General features: G+C 38.7%; 1 protein-coding gene across 1 annotated transcript; it reads left to right on the forward strand.

Moving 5' to 3' along the window:
• The first annotated feature begins 21,193 nt into the window (after nucleotides 1–21,193).
• LOC306999296 (uncharacterized protein) lies at nucleotides 21,194–22,692 on the forward strand. The gene is made up of 3 exons (XM_079613830.1): nucleotides 21,194–21,426; nucleotides 21,609–21,802; nucleotides 22,559–22,692. Exons 1-3 carry the CDS (start codon nucleotides 21,205–21,207, stop codon nucleotides 22,689–22,691), a joined length of 549 nt encoding a protein of 182 aa, XP_079469956.1. The 5' UTR covers nucleotides 21,194–21,204; the 3' UTR covers nucleotide 22,692.
• Nucleotides 22,693–23,213: the final 521 nt, after the last annotated feature.

Here is a 23,213-nt window from a genome sequence, read left to right on the forward strand (position 1 = left end):
CAGTATCATAATATAGATGAACATGTTCACTCAACAAACTGTCAGGAAGCTAAACAAAGACCAGCTGCTTGATACATGTATCTGTGCACTAATGTCTGTGCTAAACTCCTCCTCTTTCCATTATACATGACGACTATGCAGATCCACTTAATCTAGGGTAATGGACAGAGAACTATACATACAATATATATATATATATATATATATATATATATATATATATATATATATTTTTTATGTTTTTCTAAAAAAAAAAAGAGTTATAAAAATTCCATTCCCTTTGTTTACAGAAGGAATTTAGAATTTAGAGTTGTCTTTAAATAACACGCATAGAAAAAACAATGCTAAATGATAGTTTCACATGCACCCTATGTAACTTTTCATAATCTCCCATTTTCACAGGTGTTGCCACACTGTTATATCCAGAGCTGTGGTTTACAAAAAATAATAAATTGTGGTCTGATGCTAATAGATTAAAGACTGTTTAAAGCACATTGCGTATTTGAGTTTTTGTAAAGCGTCCCAAGCATTTTGTATCACTTGGCTACAATTCTTAGAGCACAGTAATAGAGAGCTGAATATGACAGATCTGCTTTATTAATAATGAGTTCAGTGGATGTTTGGGATGTAGTCGACTGAAACCGATGGTCTGATTTATCCCCATCACCACTCTCTGATCGAGCACCTTTCCACAGTAAATACAGAGGTTCTCCGTTTGGATACTGTCTGAACCAGTAAAGCCAAACATAATTGCTGTTAGCTTCATATGTGCAGCTCAATGTCACGGACTCTCCTTCTTCCTTGATTATATTAGTATTTTCTTCTCTTGGTCCAATGCTGTCAGAAAACACACCTGAAATTATATATTTTTTTAAATTCTGTAATCTCTGATCAGGAGGATTATATATAAATAAAACTTGTTACAAATACGTCTTTTCAATTATAAAATAGATAAATATTAAACAAAAACATCACGTGATAATTGCGTTCATATAAAAATGGGATGTTGTTTGTCCAGCTTATTTAGTAGGCCTACTTAGTTTACCTGTAACAATGACAATCATGAGTAGCATATGTCCCTCCATGTTGGCAGTCCACAGGTAGTTGTATTTCTATTACTGTTGGATTTATAATTTTTTTTTACCTGAATATTGCTTTATATTGTGAATGAAACTGGTGTCCATTATATTCAGGAGTAAATGAAGGCACCGACTGAAGTTGCATTGTACACTAATATTGTGGGTGTGGTTAGTGATGTCACAGGTTCACCAGGCTCTCTCACCACACCACTCAACGATCACAATAACCCGAGTTCCCAGGCTTAAGCCTAGTCCCAGACAAGAATGCATGTTTGAGCTGTTTTAACTGAAAGCAGCTTTTATTTTAAGAGATGTCAGTGTCATTGTTTTGTCTCAAGATGCACACCAATAATGTTATTTTTTTCTAAGGCATGTTTATAAAAGCTATGTAAATGTCCTAAATTGAACTAAGGTGAAATCCTTGTTTAATCTAAGCCCTGTCTGTGAAACCAGGCCTCTATGTCTTACTTTGGTATGGGTCACAGGTAAGTCAAATTCTGGGAAAAAAACGTTTCATCTTGGCCACTGTTAAACTCTCCTGGAGACTTTTCCTTTGGCATGGTCCCACTAAAAAAAATAGTAAATGACCACTGCAATTGATAAAACAAGCAAGTTTTTGCAGTTTTTGTCAGGACTAGAACCGAACAGGAAAATATGTCCACATGGGCCACAGAATAAAATAAGAACTGACAATTGAGTTCAAACTGACAATTAGTTCTACAAAATATAACTCTTGATTAATTTGTTGTATGAGAAATTAAATTCAAAACAAGTACATATTTATTATCTGGGTGCCGGGCTGAGTAAACGTGTTCCAAACAAATACATGCGAGACCTGGCAGGAGCTTGTATGTCGGGGGAATGTTTGATCAATAGAAGGTAAATCTTCTCTTGTGATATTATGCTGCCCCCATCTGCTAAAACACAGAACAGCATGTTTTGTTCAGTTGCCTCACTGCATTGTGCTGTCTATGGTAATGACTTACTGTAGGAAATGTTGATGGTTCTACTGTATCTTACAAAACTTGAACTATGCACTTCCTACACCTTGCTACATTCAGACCGCATCTCACAATATATGACAGCATTTCATTATCAAATGTGCAGTTCTTGCTCTGAGATCACCTACTCTTCCATTTGCAAGTTCTTGTGTCTCGACCACGTCTTGGGGGGACATATGGTTTCACCGCAACTAGGCATTGCAAGGACGATCAGCTGTACTTCCTGTCTCTCTGTAGCACTGTAGTCTTAGGTATCTTACATTACGGACATTGGTTTATTGCTCTGTCCACATCTGCAGTCCTCATGCCTCCCTGCAGCATCCTATGGCATGTTCATGTGTGGATGTAGGCTAGTAAGAGCTGTGAATGAAAAACCTCACTCCTCTGGCCTCAAGATGCATGCTAGCGACTGATGCTAGAAACTGTGGTTTTTATCTTCCTTGTTAGTGTGCCCACCTCCCACACCGGAGTCCACGGTTCGAATCCTGCTCGGAGTGGGTCGAGTAGGACTGGTTACATTTGGTGCTGTTGACCCGGATGTGAGTGAGGTTTAGGGGATGAGTGTAACGGACGTAGGCCAATAAGAGCTGTGTGTACTGTAATCCTCACTCCCCTGAGCTCAAGAGGCGCGTAAAGACCGGGTAAAGTACCGGTTACATTCACACAGGTGATCAGGGACCATTTCTCCTCTCTTTCAGAGTCAGTGGAAAGGTCTCTTCAGTGTCCTAAGTTATTGGAACTGTGACGTTAATTGCACGAAAAGTAGTGTTTAAACCCTTTCCAATAAACATCTGTAAAGCTTATTTGGATTTTAGATTTTACAATAGGCCTATTATCTTTAAAATACAGTAACCTGAAAACAAAAGGGGATGTTTCTTTTTAGATGTAGACAAATAGAAATGAGGAATTACACAGAGAAAGCCTTTTTCCCTACGCTTGTAAAGAAGAGTACTATAAATTATAACATGAAAACATGTACAGTATGCACAAGTTTTTTTGGTTTGCTGGACATTTTTCATATTGAATAGCAAATGGCACATGAAAATATCTGTATATGGTAAATGCTTTAACAGTAAGTGAGGTTTTTGTACAGTGTAGTTTGTTTTCCTGTCACTGTGGGCTCCAGGGCACAGTAGTACATCGCAGAGTCTGTCACTTTAGCAGAGGAGATCTCCAGATGCACATGGGTTTTCTCTTCATTCAGTTTGGCAAAGAATCGAGGATCTTGATCCAAAACATTTGATTTGTGTAAAACTGACCCAGTGGCGTGAAGAATAACGAAAAGAAATTCAGGAGCCGATCCAAGATATTGGCGATACCAAAACAGAGTGTTTGCTGAGGAGTAACTACAGGAGAGACGTATAATCTCCCCTTCTGTCCCAAACAGGAGAGTTTCAACTGGTGTGATGACATTCCCAAAACTCACACCTGCAGATGAAATTACCAGCATTTTTTTTTTTTTCATAAAGGAAAGAAATAACCAAATTAAGACAAATGTTAAGGGTTGAGATTAAATACTTACAAGCAAGAGAACAAAGCAAAAGCAAAAAACAAAGCATAATGTTTCAGGATGATATTTTAGTTCATCTGCATGTCAAAGTCTTACTGAAATAAACATGTATTCATCATCTAGCAGAAGGTGTCTCTAGCTAGCACCTCCCCTTAAAGCTACAGCCCTGAATTTATGAAGCAGATCATATCTATCTGATCCTACAATGAATAATGAATATACTTTTTGATACAACTGTACATTCAAAGCACTTTACAATGGAATTGGGTTATCTCCTCGCCCATCACCAGTGTGCAGCAGCATCCATCTGCTAAATGACTAAAGGTAAATGTGATGTGATGGCAGCTCCATCACCATTCACCACACACCAGCTATAGGTGGAGAGTAGAGTGAGTATAAGTGCCATGGGATTTTTTTTGTTATGAATACAGAGAGTCAGTACCACATTTAATGTCTCATCTGAAGGACTGTGCCCTTTTACAGCATAGTGTCCCCATCACTATACTGGGGCGTTAGGACCCACACAGACCTAAGGCTGATGTCCCCCTGCTAGTGTCCCATCCAGGTACTGGCCGAGCTCAACCCTGCTTGGCTTCAGTGGATGTGTTTACCACGTTGGTAAATTACCATCTAATTAATATATTTCATTATAGGCTATTAAAAGTACATATACGAATAACATTTTTGCAGAGTCCAATTTACGGTTTAAGGAATCCTCTGCCAGAAAGCGCTGGTCATATTTATGTAATGTATTATTTTTTTAGTTTTATTTGCTCCTTTTTTAACCTTAGTTTTGGACTAGCGTGATGACAAAAGTGACACCTGAAGAATCATGCATGCCATGTACTGTATCTAAACTTTTTTTTTTTTGAGTGTTTACAAGACTTTCATTGATTTCAGATCATGTTAAATTAATTTTTACAACACAACACGAGGACAGAGAAAACATAAAAGCAATAATATGAGAACTCTCATGCTACCTTTATAACCTTCCAAATTCACAGCTGTTACCACATTCTCTGTTTGTGGTTTACAAAAGCATGATATTAATTCATTAAAAACACTTCAAAGCAATACATTTGTATGAGTTTTTGTAAAGCTTCTCTGGCACTTTGTATCACTGGGATGCTACTTCAAGTGCACAGTAATATAGAGCTGAATCTGACAGAGTTGCACTGTTAATAATAAGCTCAGTGGATGTTTGGGATGTAGTCGACTGAAAACCATTTGGTATATCCTCATCACTACTCCTTGATCGAGCACCTTTATACAGTACATATTTTGGTTGACTGTTTGGATACACTCTGTACCAGTAAAGCCAAATATCATTGCTGTTAGTTTCATATGTGCAGCTCAGTGTCACAGAATCTCCTTCTCTGATAACATTAGTATTTCCTTCTCTTGGTTCAATTTTATCAGCAAATCCACCTGAAATACAGTCAATCATATATTGTAATATATCATGATCGAATAATGATTTTTTTTGTTGTTGTTTTGCTATAACAGTATATTTATTTAATATAAATATTACCTGAAACTGTGATGAGCATTATGAGTAGCATCCGCCTTTCCTCCATCTTAACTAAAGTCCTCTTCAAAGATCAGAGCGTTTGTTTACTATTAAATTGAAATGTTCGATTTTCGTCATTAATTTATTGATTGTTGATTTATAAGTTAAGAAATATGCTGGAAGTGGCTTTATAAAATGAACGAAGTGTTGCTGATAGATGAATGAATGCATTGAGACTCAGTGAAGTTCTGATGTACTAATAATGTGGGTGTGGTTTAGTGAAACGTGGATGCTCTGTGCTTTAAAGAGTTTTATTTCGACATCAGGTGCTTGTCCATTGTGAATAAAACATAGCGTGTGAGGTTATGTTGCCCCCTATATTTGGAACTCAGAACAGCATGTTTTGTCCATTTTCTTTGAAGTGCTTCATGCTGTCTGTGTTTGAGTTACATTTATTGACATGTGTTTTTAAATACAAACACTTTAGTGCTCACACTCATGCACAAACACTTATGTTTTATGTCCTCATAACACTTATATGTACAGTTTTTCTTCGTCTTTCAGCCACAATATTTTAACTATATTATAAGAACTTCAGAAGAATAAGCTATCTGTATGAAATATATGTAAGTATCTGTGCCATTTTTTTTCACCGTACATAAAACCTCGACCCCACCTCTCGCTTTATTTCTCCCATTTAAGCGGTTTTTGTACCGCATGCACTGCATTTCCTTTCACTGTGGGCTCCAGAGCACAGTAGTAAACAGCAGAGTGAGTTACAGCCACAGAGGAGATCTTCAGATCCACACTGCTGTTGTCTTTTCTGTGATGGATTGAGATTCCAGCAACTGGATTATCAGCTTCAGTAACTGACCCATAGTAATCCATTATGAGGAACTGTGGTGGTGAACCTGCGTATTGGATATACCAGTGAAGACCTCGAACAGAAGCAGTGTAGCTACAAGAGAGTGTTACACTGTCACCCTCAACAGCAAATTCATAAGCATTGTACGGTGTGATGACTTCTGCGGCTCTGGAACCTGCAGTTAATGCGTAAAAAAAGAATAGAAAAATGTAAGTGAAATTGACATTCTACAAATTAACATTCTCCATCCAAATGCTATCAAATGTATATACTTAATAATGCAATGTTGTTATTTAGGTTGGTTATAAAAAAAAATGCATTTCTGAGATATAGTAATCAGGGTTAAGAGAATCATTTTTTATTTATAAATTACACAAACAAAATTTGTTACTTATAAAATGTTTTCACCCCCCTTTAAGAATGCTCCAGCCTTTGCCCCATACCTTGAGCTGATGATATCAATATAATTAAATAGATGAACATGTTGGCTCAATAATCAGGTTTGAACAGGAGACACACAGAAACATCAGATGATCCAAAGAGACTTGTGAAATGTTGACAGTCCTTTATTGAATCTCACAATGACTGCTAAACTCCTCCTACTCAGATTTACACCATTCATAACACAATATATGACAGACAAGACTTTTGTAATGTCATTCACGCACTTAAAAGAATATTGGTAGATAGATAGATGAAAAGCTAACATATTTCAGTAACATTTTAGGGGGGATAATCTTAAACATGATATAGATTTGCAGAAAGTGTATTTTTGTTGCTTACAATTAAGTTTGAAATTAAGACTAATTAATAATATAAAATGTATTATAACATGAAGCAAATACGTTTTAATGAGTTTTTTTTCTTTTTGGTTTGCTGAATGTTCTTTTTATATATTGAAAAGTAAAATGTCAGCAGAAATATCCTGTATGCTTTAATTTTCCAAATATAGTGAGGTTTTTGTACAGTGTAGCTTGTTTTCCTGTCACTGTGGGCTCCAGGGCACAGTAGTACATCGCAGAGTCTGTCACTTTAGCAGAGGAGATCTCCAGATCCACGTGGGTTTTCTCTTCATTCAGTTTAGCAGAGAATCGATGATCTTGATCCACAATCTTAGATTTTTGTAAAACTTCCCCAGTGGCGTGAAGAATGATGAAAAGAAATTCAGGAGCCGATCCAAGATATTGGCGATACCAAAATAAACTTCTTGCTGAGGAGTAACTACAGGAGAGACTTATAATCTCCCCTTCTGTCCCAAACATGTGAGTTTCAACTGGTGTGATGACATTCCCAAAACTCACACCTGCAGATGAAATGATCAACGTTTGACAACATTTTGACAACAAAGACATACAAATAAGTAGAAAAATGAACCTGGACCTGAGGGTTGAAATACTTACATGCCAGACAACAGAACAAAGCCAAAACAAACATCATTATTATTTTCAGGAGGATGTTTTAGTTCATCTGCAGGATAAAGTGTTACTGAAGTAAATTCATCATCTAGCAGAAGGTGTCTCCAGCTTGCACCTCCCCTTAAGTTCTGAAGTTATGAAGCTGATCATATCTCTCTGATGCTATGACTGTTCATGATGATCATTTACCCTCTCATTTTTTATTTATATTAAATGTTGTATACATTTTAGCAAAGATTACACAAATCTTTTTAAAGTTAGTTTAAAAATACATCTGTGACTTTGCATGACTGAAACCAATTTGTTCAGTTTGTTTTCCAGTACAAATACCTTAACATTATTACATCAATAAGCATTACTTGAGAAGCAAAATGACTTGTCAACATAAAGGCTTATTTTCTGAATAATATATCAAAATTCAGTGAATTCAATTCAACTCAGTTTAAGCTTAAAACAAGAAAAAATACCTGCCAATGGGGTAAGAAAAATAAACTTTATTCAAATGAATAACCCTTTATATAATAAATGAATAATACATATTAAATGAATACCCCTCTGACAGGTATTTGACAATTGTTTTCAGAAAGAAAATCAAGTAAATGTATCTTGGTATAAAAATGTTTATATATTTGTACTGGAAAACAAGACAAACCCCTGTCTCAATCTTAAAATATGTCAGTGCCATTGTTTTGTCTCAGATGTACACCAGCATTGGTAAGTTTTTTTCAAAGGCATGTTTAAAAAAAGCTATAGCTTGAATCTCCTAATTGAACTGTGGTGGTAACGCCACCGTGATATATTATTTGTAAATAATCTGAGAGCACAGTAAATATGAAGCCTAAATATCAATTACAAATGGTGATGCTGGGGTGGGATTAAATAAGTTGTCTTCTTCCCACTCCCTTTCAGGCAGAATTGAAATTGAAATTGATTGTTAAATTTGAATACTGTATATTTTTTTTTTTTTTTTTTTTTTTTTTTTAACCATATTGTCTACCTTCATATATATATATTTTTTTTGTGCTATTGCCTGGAATAAACGGACATCAATCAACTAAAGCCTAATCCTAGTAGTCTGTGAAACCAGGACAACATTACAGAATATGAAAATAACGTTTGCAGTGAGTAAAGCCAGCTTACATTATCAATGCTATGATAATTCCCTAGTATCAGTTAAAGTTTAATGTCAATGACATATGTTCATATGTATTTTTTTGACATTTGTGTTGTTGAGTTCTGCTGTGGTTTGTACATTTTAAGGCTTGATAAGCAGATGAAAACAGTTTTTTGTACAGTGTTCTAGTGTTTCCTGTGACTGTGGGCTGCAGAGCACAGTAATACAGAGCAGAGTCTGATACTTCAGCAGAGGAGATCTCCAGATCCACATGCCGTTCTCCTTTTCTGTGGTTGATGGTTATTCTTGGAACGGGTGGAATAGCTTCAGTAGTTACCCCTGAATATTCCAGTATGAGGAACTGTGGTGGTGAACCTGCATATGTGCGATACCAGTGAACTCCACGAACAGAACCGCTGTAGTTACAAGAGAGTGTCACATCGTCACCCTCAAGTGCAATTACTCTCTCACTTTTTGGAGTGATGACTTCTGTGGCTCTGGAGCCTGCAAATTAAAGTGCCATTAAATTTAGTTTTCAAACACTTCCACTGCATTAAAATGCATTTCCACAATAATATACCTTCAGTTGATGACAGCAGTATCAATATGTAGATCAACATGTTCATTCACTAAACTGGCAAGAACAGCAGCTGCTTCACAGTGTTGTGTAGCTCATCTTTACACAGCTGAATAGTGTCTCTGCTCAACTCCTCCTCCTGTCATGACACTCAATCTGAATTACAAGACAACTAAAAGATCAAATGAGCATAGCCGTTTAAATATGTACGGCTATTTCTTTTAATTATTTGCTTTTGCTTTGTTTTTCATTTTGCAGCTCATTGTCAGTAATTGTATTACCATTTTGCTAATACATGCGAGTTAAATTTTTTATTTTTAATGAGACTTCACATTCATCTTTAGGAATCCATACAACATATTATGAGAAAAGAGATAACTTAAACAAAATGTCATGAGAAGCATATACAATACATAATAAATGATGTACAAACGCCCTAACCTTTTTACCTCCCAAATTCACAGCTGTTACCACATTCTCTGTGTGTGGTTTACAGAACCTTGATGTGTTTTGGTACTAATTGATTAAAGGCACTTTAAAGTATTCATTTTGTATGAGTTTTTGTAAAGCTTCTCAGGCATTTTGTATCACTGGGCTACTCTTAGAGCACAGTAAGAGCTGAATCTGACAGAGTTGCACTGGTAATAATGAGTTCAGTGGATGTTTGGGATGTAGTCGACTGAAAACCGTCTGGTATATTTTTATCGCTACTCCTTGATCGAGCACCTTTGAGCAGTACATATTTTGGTTCACTGTTTGGATACTGTCTGTACCAGTAAAGCCAAATATCATTGCTGTTAATTTCATATGTGCAGCTCAGTGTCACAGAATCTCCTTCTTCTCTGATAACATTAGTATTTCCGTCACTTGGCCCAATTCTATCAGCGAATCCACCTGAAATATTTTAAATATATTAATATATAAAATTTGTATATAACATTATCTAATACAGATTCTTTAAGTGGTTAGTTAGTGATGAAAAGTATATTTACCTGAAACTGTGATGAGTATCATGAGTAGCCTCTGTATGTCCCCCATGCCACCCAAGTCCACTTTAAATATTGAAACTGTTAATTTATAGTATTATCAAATAGATTTATTTGAAATCTTTAATTAAATTAAATTAATTAAAACACTTTAATGAATGAAAATGAATAAAAAAAAGTATGAGTAGCTGATGGACGAATGAAGCACTGAGTGAAGTCTGCTGTAGGCTATGCTAATAATGTGGGTGGGGTTAGTGAAATATGAAACATGCTCTCTGCTTTAAAATTAAATGGTAAGCATTGTTTCTTATAGACATCAATGAGTGAGTATAGTCAAGTCACCTTCATTTATATAGCACTTTTAACAATACAGATTGTTTCAGCTTTACAGTGATAACAGGAAATGAAAGTAACAGAGATTTTTTTGGCTTTACAGCAGTTCTAGAATAAAGTTGTTGTCCATCTAAAGTTAGTTTTGATTTATTCACTTCCGTCGCAACTATCATTAGTTATTAACTTAGGGGCCGCTAACACAACACCGCGATCCGGTCGCTCATTTGCACAAAACAGTGCCTGGTGTCTCGAGAACGCACACCAAATAAGTTCTAAGGTACAAGCCTTGAAAAACGAATAACACAGAATTTTTTTATCGCTTCCACATAGCCACGTGAACCGGAATTATCCCAACAACGTTTTTATCTGTACATACGTAAAGGGAAGGGAGGGAGGCCTTCACAGGGGAGAGACTAGTTGACACTTCAGGACTGCGTTGTCGTCGTGTGATCAGATCCGGATACGGCCTGGATCCGGCGGACTGCAGTAAACCTTGGGATAAACATGACTAATATTAGCGTGGATGCCATCCTTCTTATAATTTACCAAGTAGGCCTACATCAGGATTTGTGGGAAGTGTTCCCGGTTCCGGCTGGTCTAAACTATGCAGCCTAACATTGAATTATAGAAGTCTATAATGTGTTATGTGTATGCTAGGCCAAAGAGATGAACTGACAGAGTGTCTGTTTCCCGGTCAATGAATTTTTTGTTTACCCTCTAACCATATTTTAAAACAGATTTAATATATCTAATGCAAATAAAGTAAATTAATAGACTTTCACTTGGGGATAATACTTTATTTATTATTATTTGACATTCACCACATTCAGATCACTTCTAGTCATCTTCAGAGAACATCAGGGAAATGCTTGTAAAATGTGAAGTAAGCATAACTTGTGACATTATGTTGCCCCCTTCTGTTGAAACTATGAACAGCATATATCCTATTGTCCATTTACTTAAAAATAATATTCTTTACAGGTGAAACTGGAAAAAGTTAATCTATTTCAGTAATTCAACTTAAAAGCGGAAACTAATATATTATATAGACTAATTAGATGCAAAGTGAGATATTTCAAGCCTTTATTTGTTATAATTTTGATGATTATGGCTTACAGCAAAACCTTTTCACAATATTCTAATTTGGGGTTTTCATAAGTTGTAAGCCATAATCATCAAAACTATAACAAATAAAGGCTCTCTCACTTTGCATCTAATGAGTCTATATAATATATTAGTTTCACCTTTTAAGTTGAATTACTGAAATAGATTAACTTTTGCACAATATTCAAATTTTTCGAGTTTCACCTGTATATGTCTCAGGAGCTAATTACCCTCCTCCATCCCCAGCTCCTCCTCTCGTCCAGTCAGGATTTGGCCTTCTGATTCCCCTTCAATCAGACTAATTTCTCGAATTATGTTTTACATTAAAATATTGAATTAATGATATCTGCAATACATCTTCGTCGATAGTGGTCCTGACAGAACTTTTGGTTTTCCAGGAAAATAATGTCCATGAAACAAGCTGTACAGATGGACCCCATTTTAAAGCATTTGACTGCATGCGCTCATTGATGTTCATATTTAAATTTAATGAAGAAAGAATGTAAGTATGTGTAAAAAGTAGAAATCCTGACTGTTTTTGTTACATATTATTGTTCTAAGGAACAATCATGATGTGATCACAAAGAAGCATGGAGTTAAAATGAGTAAAATCTTCAATAGAAAGAGAGTGAGAAGATCTGTTCTGTATGTGTCTTTGCTATTGAGATCACTCTGGTTTTTGTATGGAGTCAGAATGTTTCCTTTCACTGTGGGCCGCACAGCACAGTAGTACAGAGCAGAATATGACACTGATGCAGAGGAGATCTCCAGCTCCATGTGTCTGGAGTCTTTTCTGTTGGCCATTGTTATCCCAGAAACCTGAGGAGTAGCATGTGTTATGAATCCAGACGATTCCATTATGAGGAACTGAAGTGCTGAACCAGGGAATTGACGGTACCAAAATAAATCGTAAACCGTGCCAGTGTAGCTGCAAGATAGGATAACTTTTTCATCTGCTTTAGCAATTACTGTATCATTGTAGGAGAATATGATGTCTTCAGCAGAAGCAACATCTGAAAACAATTAGGAGAGCAATGAGCAGGTTTTACAAGAATAATTCTGCATTGCATACAGGGAAACCTCTTTAAAATAATAATAATTTGAAATCTTACCTCTAAATGTTATTAGGAGAGATTCTATTAACAGGACTACAGCTAAAGTCAACATGATGCTTTACCAGTCAGGAAAAATTACAGGTTTGCTGAATGTCATCTTTTGAGAGCTGCTGTTTACTCCTCCTCCACTAAAGCATTTCAGTCTCATGAGAGGTTTTACTCTACGAGGACCATTGGGTTTCACAGTCAAAGGAGGTATCAAGAAATTAAAGTGTGAATTTCAAGTATCTCCTATGGTTTATTTTGAATGGCTTTAAAATCAGAAAGTTGAGTGCAGATCAGTGAGTTTGTTAGTGACAGTCTGTGAATGAATCAAATTGTTACACGTTGTGTCATAAAATCCAGTAGTACAGAATGACTGGCCATATTTGTAAAAACTGTTTTGTTTAGCAGAGGTTTAATTGACATAAATACAGTATGTTACCGTATGTATCAAGTTGTCAAGGTTTTACACAGCATAGTCAGACACACCAGCCCGATCTCACGGCAATTTGTACGTATTTTACGAGGTGGCTAATTAGTACCAATTCATACGACCTGACTCGTGTGAATTCGTACGATTTTTGCTAAATCGTACATATTTCACAAGTTGCCTAATTCATATGAATGACCTACACCTGACCTCACCCCTATCACTGGAGTTTAAACAAATCGTACAAATTCGTACGAATTGGTCGTGAGATAGTGTTGGACTCACACACACACATGTTGGATTGTCAGTGGAACTGAATTTAAGTAGAATCTGGCATTAAATCTGTTTTCAAATTTAGAACTGCTGCTTGATCAAAATTTGTATCTCATCAGTACATATTCAAGAAGGCCATTAGAGCGCTGAATGTACTGGTAAAGGTATGGAGTTAGTTGAAGTGTTTTATATTCACAGTTGAGATTGACCTGCTCTTCTTCAAAAAAGGCAGTTTTTCTCTCATTTGGCTGATTAACAGTGTCCTTGCCAAAGCAGCATGTGAAGACATAAGAACATAATGCATTTAAAATAAATATATTATCAGTGTCATTTAAATTGGTATAAACGTTAGAAAAGATCTGGTCAAATATGTTAGGTTTATTAACTTAAGGACAACCATGAATAAAAACATAATGGTGATCTGGTTAATTGTTAATGAAACTGATGTTGTAGAGGTGTTGAGATTTGCATGAAATCTATCCTTAAAATCTGCATCCTCCTCGCTCGATCCAGCATAATTTCTTCAGCATATATTTTGGAAAATGATTTGCTTTGTATTGGTACCAGAAAAGTTTTGGGAATGCACTGGTTTTGTATGTGCAGTCCATAGTCACTGTTTGACCTGCAGTAGCAGTTTGAACTTCTGTTGGCTGAGTAACACTATCCTCTGCTTGGCATTCAAAAATCAATAACCAAATATTTCTAAATTATTAAGCAGCCTAAAACTAAGTCATGAAATAGAGATGATGGAATATAGAACTGATTGCATAAAGAAAATGAAAAAAGAATGAGTGAAAATCTAATCCAATAGACATTCTGTAACGCTTACTTGGCTATAATTTTTATATTGGTCTCAAAAAAGCAAAGTAAAGTCTCATGTACTGTAAAGGTGACTTTGGTTGCTTAGAACAAAGTTGAGCTCCACCCACTGGGAAGGATCTTACCATGTAGTTAAATAAAATATTACATGTCAAATGAGGATTAGATGTGTTGTGCTCACTACTGTTTGCGTCGTGCTGTGCACATCTTCTGGAACATCGCAATGGTGTCACTTAAAGTTATACCTGTTCTGTAAATCTGACTCATAAGTCTTTTTCTGGCAGATTAGAAAATCAGCCAATGCAAAAGTATTTGGTGTATATGGTGTTATAGTGATGAGTGGTCAAGTGATCTTCAGTGAATGAAGCATCATCACTAGAAAGAGCATTGTTTATGGAAATAGAGAGGGGATTTTTGTCAAAGAGTTCAAGACACTTCAAAATAATTTGTAGAGTAACTGTGTGTCGCCCTCTTCTGCATTGCAAGAGTTATTACAAGGTTGCAAATATCATCAACCATCAGAAAGTGTAACTCAAGACCATGAGAGTTTTTGTATGAGTGTTGAGTGTGTTTGAGTCACAGTGGGCCTCAGAGCGCAGTAGTACACAGCAGAATCAGACACACACACATCCTGGATTGTCAGAGGAACCGATTTTGAAGTTTTGATGTGATTTGCAGTAAATCTCTCCTCAAAGTCTTTGTCATTTTGTACATTTGTAGCAAATATCATCATCATGTATTTGGGGATTCCATTCATCTTTTGCTGGTACCAGAAGAGATTCGGGGATGGATCACTGGTTTCATATGTACAGTTAATTGTTACTGATCTGCCTTCAAAAGCAGTTTGACCTCTAGTACTCTGGTCAACACTCTCCAGAGAGTCACATACTGGAATAGAATTTAAAGCATTATCAATTTATATTCTGCATGTTATAATATATTTATGGCAAATTTAGAGACTCAGAAGGATCCTACTCACCCCAGAAATGTATTATAAAGAAGATAAAATATCTTTCCCGGTGAGCCATTATAATAACTGTTCTGTGTAAATGACTGAAATATTGAAATCCACTGGAGAGTGTGTAGTTGCTTCAGCTTGTCTTTGATAAGCCTGTTTTAATACTGTAACACATATATCGTCTGGGAGGAGCTTGATCAGTTGATTCGGCACATGTTGTTCTCTTTCCTTTTTTTTTTTTTTTTTAGTTTCAGTACTTTACACAGAACTGTTAATTTATCTATCATTTAACTTTATCTTCTGTTTGAGTTACTGTTTTCGCCAGTATTTCCTCTGAATAACATTGCAGTAGTCTGTTATCTTATAGCGAGGTAGAGGAATATTTAAATACAAAGTTTTGCACTCCCCTGGTTAAGAATGTATATGTAAGAGGTCAAGTATTTATGAATGCAACCCTTGTCAACCAACTGTAGATTTGAGAAATCTAGATATAAATGTGTTAAAATATTTGCAACAGGATAACATTCACTTCAGTCCTGTTTGTTCAGCAGGTGTCTCCAAATTCTGTTACAGTCTCTCTGGTTTTCCAAAAGTGGTTTTTGATTCACATTTGATTACTGACTTTCAAAGCAATATTTGTGTGTGAGAGTTTTTGTAAAGCCTCTCAGGCGCTTGTAACACTGGGCTGTATAGTCGACTCTTCATAGCACAGTAATAAAGAGCTAAATCTGACAGAGCAGCTTCATCAATTGTGAGTGATGTGGATGATTGGGATGTAGTTGACTGAAAATTATCATTTGATATGTCCTCCTTATAGCTCCACGATTGAGCACCTTTGTACAGTAAATATTCTGGTTCTGTATTTGGATACTGTCTGAACCAGTAAAGCAAAACATAACTGCTGCTTGCATCATATGAGCAGCTCAATGTCACAGACTCTCCTTCTCTTCTGATCATATTATCCTTGTCATTTGGTCCAATGCTGTCAGCAAAAACACCTTCATTTAAAAACAAAACAAAAACACTATAGTACTTGATGTTTTGAACCAAAGCATCTAAAATGTTGAAAGTTGAAGTTACCTGCAATGAGAGTCAGCAGTAGACATCTCTTCATGTTGGTCAGAATGTTTTTAAATAGTTTTGTTTACAGATGTAACAGAGCGATCGGGGGAAATGCGTACAGACGCAGCCTCGGCCACGTCTGTGTCATGGCGGGCTGGATGCCTGAGAGAGAACCACAGTGGGCAGTGGGACGTCTCTTGAGACGCGAACAGATCCACTTCCACTGGGCCGAATCTCACGCACATGGCCTCCACCACCTCGGGGTGGAGATACCACTCCCCGGGCCTCAGCCCCTGCCTCGACAGGACGTCTGCTCCCTGGTTTTGGTCCCCGGGGACATACATCGCTCTGAGAGATGACAGTTTTCCCTGGGACCACAGGAGGATCTGGTGTGCCAGTCTGCACAGAGGGCGCGACCTCAGACCCCCCTGATGATTCAGATACGCAACTACAGAAGTGTTGTCGGAGCGTATCAGGACATGGTGGCCGCGGAGGTCCGGAAGAAAACCCCTCAGGGCTTTGTAGACCACCAGCATTTCCAGGCAGTTGATGTGCCAGGAAGAATGCTGTGTTCTCCCACAGACCTCTCGCAAAGCGGCCGTCCATGACCGCGCCCCAACCGGTGAGGGAAGCATCTGTTGAAACGGTTTTCCAGCAACATGATGCCCCCAGCACAAGGTTTCCACTATATGACAAGAGAACGAAGGCATCTGCGCGTTACCCTGATCATACGGAACGGATTTCCCCTTGGGGAAAACCCCTTGGCTCTCAACCACCACTGTAGGGGTCTCATGTGTAGCAGGCCAGATGGTATGACGCTGGACGCTGCTGCCATGAGCCCCAGCAATCTCTGAAATTGCTTCACAGTGAGGTTGTTGCCTAGCTTCACCCTGGAGACCATCGCCAGTATGGACTCCACGCGCGCAGGAGACATTTGTGCCAGCATCGTCGTGGAGTCCCATACAACTCCCAGGAACGTAGTCTTCTGGGAGGGCGTCAACACACTCTTCTTTGTGTTGAGTCTCAGCCCCAAGCACCTGATATGGGCCAGAACGACATCTCAATGCCGAACTGCCATCTCGCACAACCTGGCCAATATTAACCAGTCGTCGATGTAATGGAGTACATGGATGCCCTGGAGTCTCAACGGAGCCAGCGCTGCATCCATGCACTTGGCAAAGGTGCGAGGGGAGAGAGCTAGGCCAAAGGGAAGAACCCGATATTGGTACGCATCGCCCCCGAAAGCGAACCTCAGGAACTTCCTGTGACATGGAAGGATGGATATATGGAAGTATGCGTCCTTCAGATCTATCGTGACGAACCAGTCCTCGAACTGGATCTGACTCACGATTGCTGGAATGGTGAGCATCTTGAACCTGTACCTCCTCAGAGAACGATTCAAGTGCCTGAGATCTATTATGGGACGCAACCCCCCATCCTTCTTGGGAACTATGAAGTACCGGCTGTAGAACCCGGACTCCCTGTCTGGCAGAGTAACACGTTCTATGGCCTCTTTGACCAACAGGGATTTAACTTCCTGTTCCATAACCCGAACCTGCTCTGGGCCGACCACAGTCCAGACCACCCCGTTGAACTTTGGGGGAGGGGAGCTGAACTGTAGTCTGTAACCCAGCTCTACAGTACGCAGGGCCCACGGAGATATATTCGGAAGGCATGACCATGCGCCGAGATAATCTACTAAGGGAACCAGCTCGGGTGTCAACCGAGACTCGTTCCCGACTTCCTGAAGCGGCTGGCCGGCAGGAAGCGGTCGAGAACGATTTTTGGTGTGCGGACGCGTTCGCCGCCCCGCCGCAGGTCTTCCTAGAGGTGGCTGGAGCGACGTACGTACACGGGAAATCAGTGTGGCCTGAAGCGTGCTGGACGGCGGAAAACACAGCACTGATTCCCCGAGAGCTCCGGGGGGAAGGCGACCTCGATCGCCCCGCCCCGGGGGGGACAGCTCTCAGCGGTCCGGCCACAATTAGGACCGCTTGGAAAAAGCCTTCTTCGCCTGACAGTCCTCAGATCGACCTTAGGCTCAGAAGGCTTGCCGCGAGAACGCCGCCTCCTTTGCCAGGCTCCCTCAGGAGGGGCGCGGGAGGCGACACTCTCTCTTTGCACATATCGGCGCGAGGAGCTGGTAGATGGCTGAGGCTGCCCCTTTGAACTTATTTTGATTACTGAAAAATTCCTTAAGTCTCAATGTTCGAAAAAACTTATGAGTGTCTACAATTGTATCAAAATCTCAGCAATGTGTGGTGGGAACAAAAGAGAGCCCTTTACTTAGAGCAGTCAAGCAATTATTAAGTAATCAAAATAAGTTCCCTTCCAACTCTACTGTCACTGTGACGGAAGGTACTGAGGACCCAGAAGACTTATCTGTGGCGTTAGAACGGGAGAGTGAACTAAGTTCCAGGCTTCCTGCTGGACCAAGGACCCCTTTTAGAGGTAAAAGCACCTTTATTCCCCCTCATAAAAGAAATGCATCAATAGATACTTACTGCAGACTAGTGGAGAAGGATGTTTCCCTCCTATTAGGTAAAAAGAGGGATTATAAGGTAGCTAATAACCTGTCTAAAGATCAGAGAATGGAATTGAACTCTATAAAAATGATAAGTCAGTGGTGATCCAAAGTGCAGATAAGGGTGGTGCTATTGTCATCATAGACCGGACAGCATATGATGGGGAAATTCAGAGACAGTTGAGCAATACGATCTTCTATAATAAACTCAATCATAATCCCACACAGGAGTTCAAACAGCGTATCAGGGGGAAGTTGGATTCCCTCCTACAAATGGGAGAAATTACAAAACTAGAACATGCTTTCATGGTAGTAGACTTTCCTGTCACTCCAGTTTTGTATGCTCTCCCCAAAATGCATAAAACCTACACAAATGTACCCCCAGGACGGCCCATTGTGGCAGCCATTGGGTCTCTAACAGAGAAAATTGCAGCATTCGTGGATCATTTTCTCCAACCACTTGTCACTTCTCTTCCATCCCTTGTAAAAGACTCTATGGAATTCGTTAATATGATTCAATCTATTCAATTATCAGATGAACATTGCTTCCTGGTGAACATGGATATTGAGTCTCTTTACACCAACGTACCTTTTGAAGGAGGGTTAAAGGCAGTGGAATTCTTTTTAAATCAGCACTCTAGCTGCACCCCAAGCACTTCCTGTATTGTGGACCTCATTGAAGTTGTTCTCACATCTAATTATTTCCTTTCTGGCTCTGACTTTTACCTTCAGGTGTCAGGTACGCGCATGGGAGCAAAAATGGCCCCAAGTTTTGCATCTTTATACTGCGGACTCCTTGAAAAGGAAATCATCCTGAATCAACTATGCAACCCACATCTACCCTCAATTTCCAACTGGAGGTGGTATATAATGATATTTTTTCATTTGGACCGGTTCTGAGACTCAGTTAAAACAGTTCTATGAGTTTATCAACGCTAACAGTTGCCATTTGAAATTCACAATGGAATATGACAAACACAAGATGAACTTTTTAGACATCCTGGTCTATAGAGACTTGAATAGACTGAGATCCAACTTGTACCGAAAAAGCACTGACAGAAATTCTATTCTTCATGGACAATCTTTTCACCCTATTCCACTCAAGAGCAGTCTGCCTTTGTCTCAGTTCAGTCGCATTCGCCGGATCTGTAGTTCTGATAGTGATTTTCAAACTCAGGCAGCTGACTTTTCAACAGAGACAATACAAACATGAATGGATTACCCAAGCACGTAATCGCTTTGAAAATATATTGCAAACCGATTGTCTCAGCAACATCAGATCCAGGACTTCTGAGTCTAGAGTTAACTGTATTGTCCAATACTCACCTCTTGGCAGAGATTTCAAATCCATCATTAAAAAACATTGGCACATTATCGACTCTGATCCAGCACTTAAATGCTTCACTTCATCACCTTGCATTGTGTACAAGAGAGCACCTAATCTCAAAAACATATTGGTGAGAGCTCATCTTCCACCATTGACTCCACCACATTTTTTGCAGTCTATTCCCTTTGGGAATTACAGATGTGCAAACTGCCCTCAATGCAACTTCACGCATAAAACTACCACCTTCAATCACCCACGCACTGGGAAACTCTATGGCACAGGTGTGATCACCTGTAACAAAGAATGTTATCTATTTACTTAAATGCCCGTGCGGCTTGGCCTATGTTGGTAAAACGACCAGGCCACTAAAAACAAGAATCTCAGAACACAGATCAAATATTCATAACCATGATATCAAAAACCCAGTAGCGGTGCATTTTTCACAAGCCTCTCATAACGTTTCCTCTCTCAGATATTGTGGTATTGAACTTGTGAAACAGCCCACCCGTGGAGGAGATGTAAATTGTCTGTTACTTAAAAGAGAAGCATTCTGGATCTATACCCTGGACACTTTAGCTCCAAAAGGGTTGAATGAAGATTTTGACCTGAGGCCATTTCTGTAAATAATTTCTGTAAATATCTCCTATAATTGTGTAAAGATTGTAATTGTTGTGTTACTATTTTGCTGACTTGATATATGATATATGTAACACACCTTTGTGGTTTCCCTTATGTATTTATATTCTTGCTCATCTATAACTACTGCCTACAGTGGTAGAGACATTTAAAAAATAAAATAAAATCTAGACGATGTTTTAAGCACTGCAGGCCTTCTCTTAGCCATTCAATGTATTTCTAGGGTATTTATAATGTATTTCTAATATATTTTCGATGTAATTGCATTTTCACTTGATTGGTCATGTGATTAATCATGGATGTATGTGATCATGTGATCATGCATGGCTGTATATATGGAGGTGTGTCTCCCCACTTGTTTCATGTCTGATGAAGGGCTTGGGCCCGAAACGTTACACGCGGTGAGCAATCATTAAATTTGCTAAGGAGCATTTTCTGCTGTGCGGACTCATTGTTTACCTTTGCTAATTACTTGTCTGCCCAGCACCCAGTTTTATTGTTTTGGATGTGCGTGCTGTACCTTTGAACTCCAAACCTGTGATGTTGACATGACTTCTGACATTTTTTTAACAGAAGAGACCGTTATGACCATGTTGGAGGCGGACAAGGAGGAAGAGATGCATAAGCAACTCAATGAAGAAAGACATTGGGGAGATGAAGGAGTGGAGGAAAAAGAAAGGAAAGTGTACAAAGTTTTAGGAAGGTTAACAGCGCAAGGAAAAAGCTACCAGGTAGATGAAGATGAGTTGAGGAGGAGGGTCAAAGGAGAAAACATGTCCACAAACATGTTCCGAATGTTGATAAGGGTTTGTATTTATATTATATGCATACATTTAAGTATAAAAGAAGATAGAAAGTCATATGGAGTTTGACTTTCTCTGCCCCTCACGGCTATTGATGGGCATGGTGCAGAACAGTACATGATTGATATTTAGAAAGCCCTGCTCTCATGCTTTGCATCTGTGACACTGTACTTATTCATACATAGGTTGGCAAAAAAGATGTTCCACCCAATGTGCTGCAGCAGTCTAGAAAGGCAAAGACAAAGCTGACAATATTCAGCACTTTAACAGAGGGAGAGGCGGAAGACCTAGCCAAGGGGTTTGGTATGGCACTGGCCAAGCATGTGCCGAAAGAGAAACTACTTGCTGGTATACCCGAAGAGGACATCCCAGCAACACTGTAAGTGTGTCAACATGTTTATGACATCAAAGTAACGCGAGAGCGACTCAAAAGCATATGGAGCCGTCTAGCCGTCTGCTCTCTAATCGCTCTCACGTTACTTTGATGTCATTCACCGATCGGTCTGTGCAGCGCCGGTTCAAGTCGAACAAGCCTTTCATGTCACATTGATATCACATTGTCTTTACGGGATCTTTACAGGTTGTGTGAACGCACGCACAGATTCCGGAAAAAATACTGTCAGTGAATGAACCAAAATCAAACAATCCCGGGACAAAGCCCGGGTCACATTATCCGTGTATTTTCCGGAATCTCTGTGTGAGAGGGGCTATATAGTGTATAGGATTGCTGGCCTCTGAGGTCATATTAGGAAATTATGGTAGCAGCGTGGATCAGGACAGATCTTAAAGTACAAATGTAGGGTGCATTGACGTTCTAGAACAGTTCGGTTGACAGAAAATATAATCTTTTTGGAGATGTCTTTGACCTTTGTTAAACTTAATTGGCCTAATATGCATTTTATTATAACATTACCATTGTACAAACTTTTTCAGCCTGCTGTCTAGTCCCTGTTTCAACAGGTCAATTAATCAACATGAGAATGATAATGTCATGCGTATTGCAATTCCATATGATCCTCAAGTCTAGGTCACCTTCCTTCATTTATATAGCGCTTTTAACAATATGGGGCTATGGCTTTGATGCAACAGAGTAACAATCCCAGGTAGTAACATGAGCATTTTAATTTATTTACAGGAGGAGCATTGAACAAATGAAAAGTAATGTGGAAAACCTTGGTCCTGAATCTGACCTGGATTTGGCCACCCATCGCTTCGGGCCTACAGCGGCTGAGGTTGTCTTTTCCTTTTTAGAGGACTCTTTGAAATGAACAGTACCCATGTTCCTGCACACATGTACTAATGTGGTTGCTATCAGCTTATTTCTAAACAAAATTGCTCAATTGCTTTATTTGATATTTGACTAGGCTTTTATTGTCATAGTCAATTGTTTTATAGTAACTTTTACTGAAAGACTCATAGTGGAGAACAAGTACAACGTTTGATAAAATGGCAAAACTGCATTTGAATAAAAATACTTTTCAAACCATATTTGTATTATCTTTTTGGACCACTGATTGCTGTGTTTTCTTCTTGATTTAATAGGAAAACTTGATGTGACATCTGTCCTCGTCTCTGAGGCAGTGTTTATGTCAGTCTTTCTTTTTCTGTTTGCAAATAGTGGGCGTATTTTACGTGACTTGTCCTCATCACAAAGTCGCACAAATCTTTTAAAGGTTATTTTTTCCTTCGTTTGTTTGTACTTCTAGTTCATTGACTTTATGGGCAATGTCCTCAGGAATTATCTCCCATGTCTGTAGAGTCTTCAATATGCTTCCCAGTTTCCTGATAGT

This window comes from Phoxinus phoxinus (genome assembly GCF_949152265.1).
Source record: "Phoxinus phoxinus genome assembly, chromosome: 5".
In the NCBI taxonomy this organism is placed as follows: Eukaryota; Metazoa; Chordata; class Actinopteri; order Cypriniformes; family Leuciscidae; genus Phoxinus; species Phoxinus phoxinus.

Bases quoted from the DNA above. Each gene is read 5' to 3' on its own strand.
- LOC306999296 (XM_079613830.1), top strand. From the start codon at position 21,205: ATGACCATGTTGGAGGCGGACAAGGAGGAAGAGATGCATAAGCAACTC. The intron at 21,427-21,608 runs GTTTGTATTTAT...ATTCATACATAG, and splicing joins TGTTCCGAATGTTGATAAGG to GTTGGCAAAAAAGATGTTCC. The intron at 21,803-22,558 runs GTAAGTGTGTCA...ATTTATTTACAG, and splicing joins GAGGACATCCCAGCAACACT to GAGGAGCATTGAACAAATGA.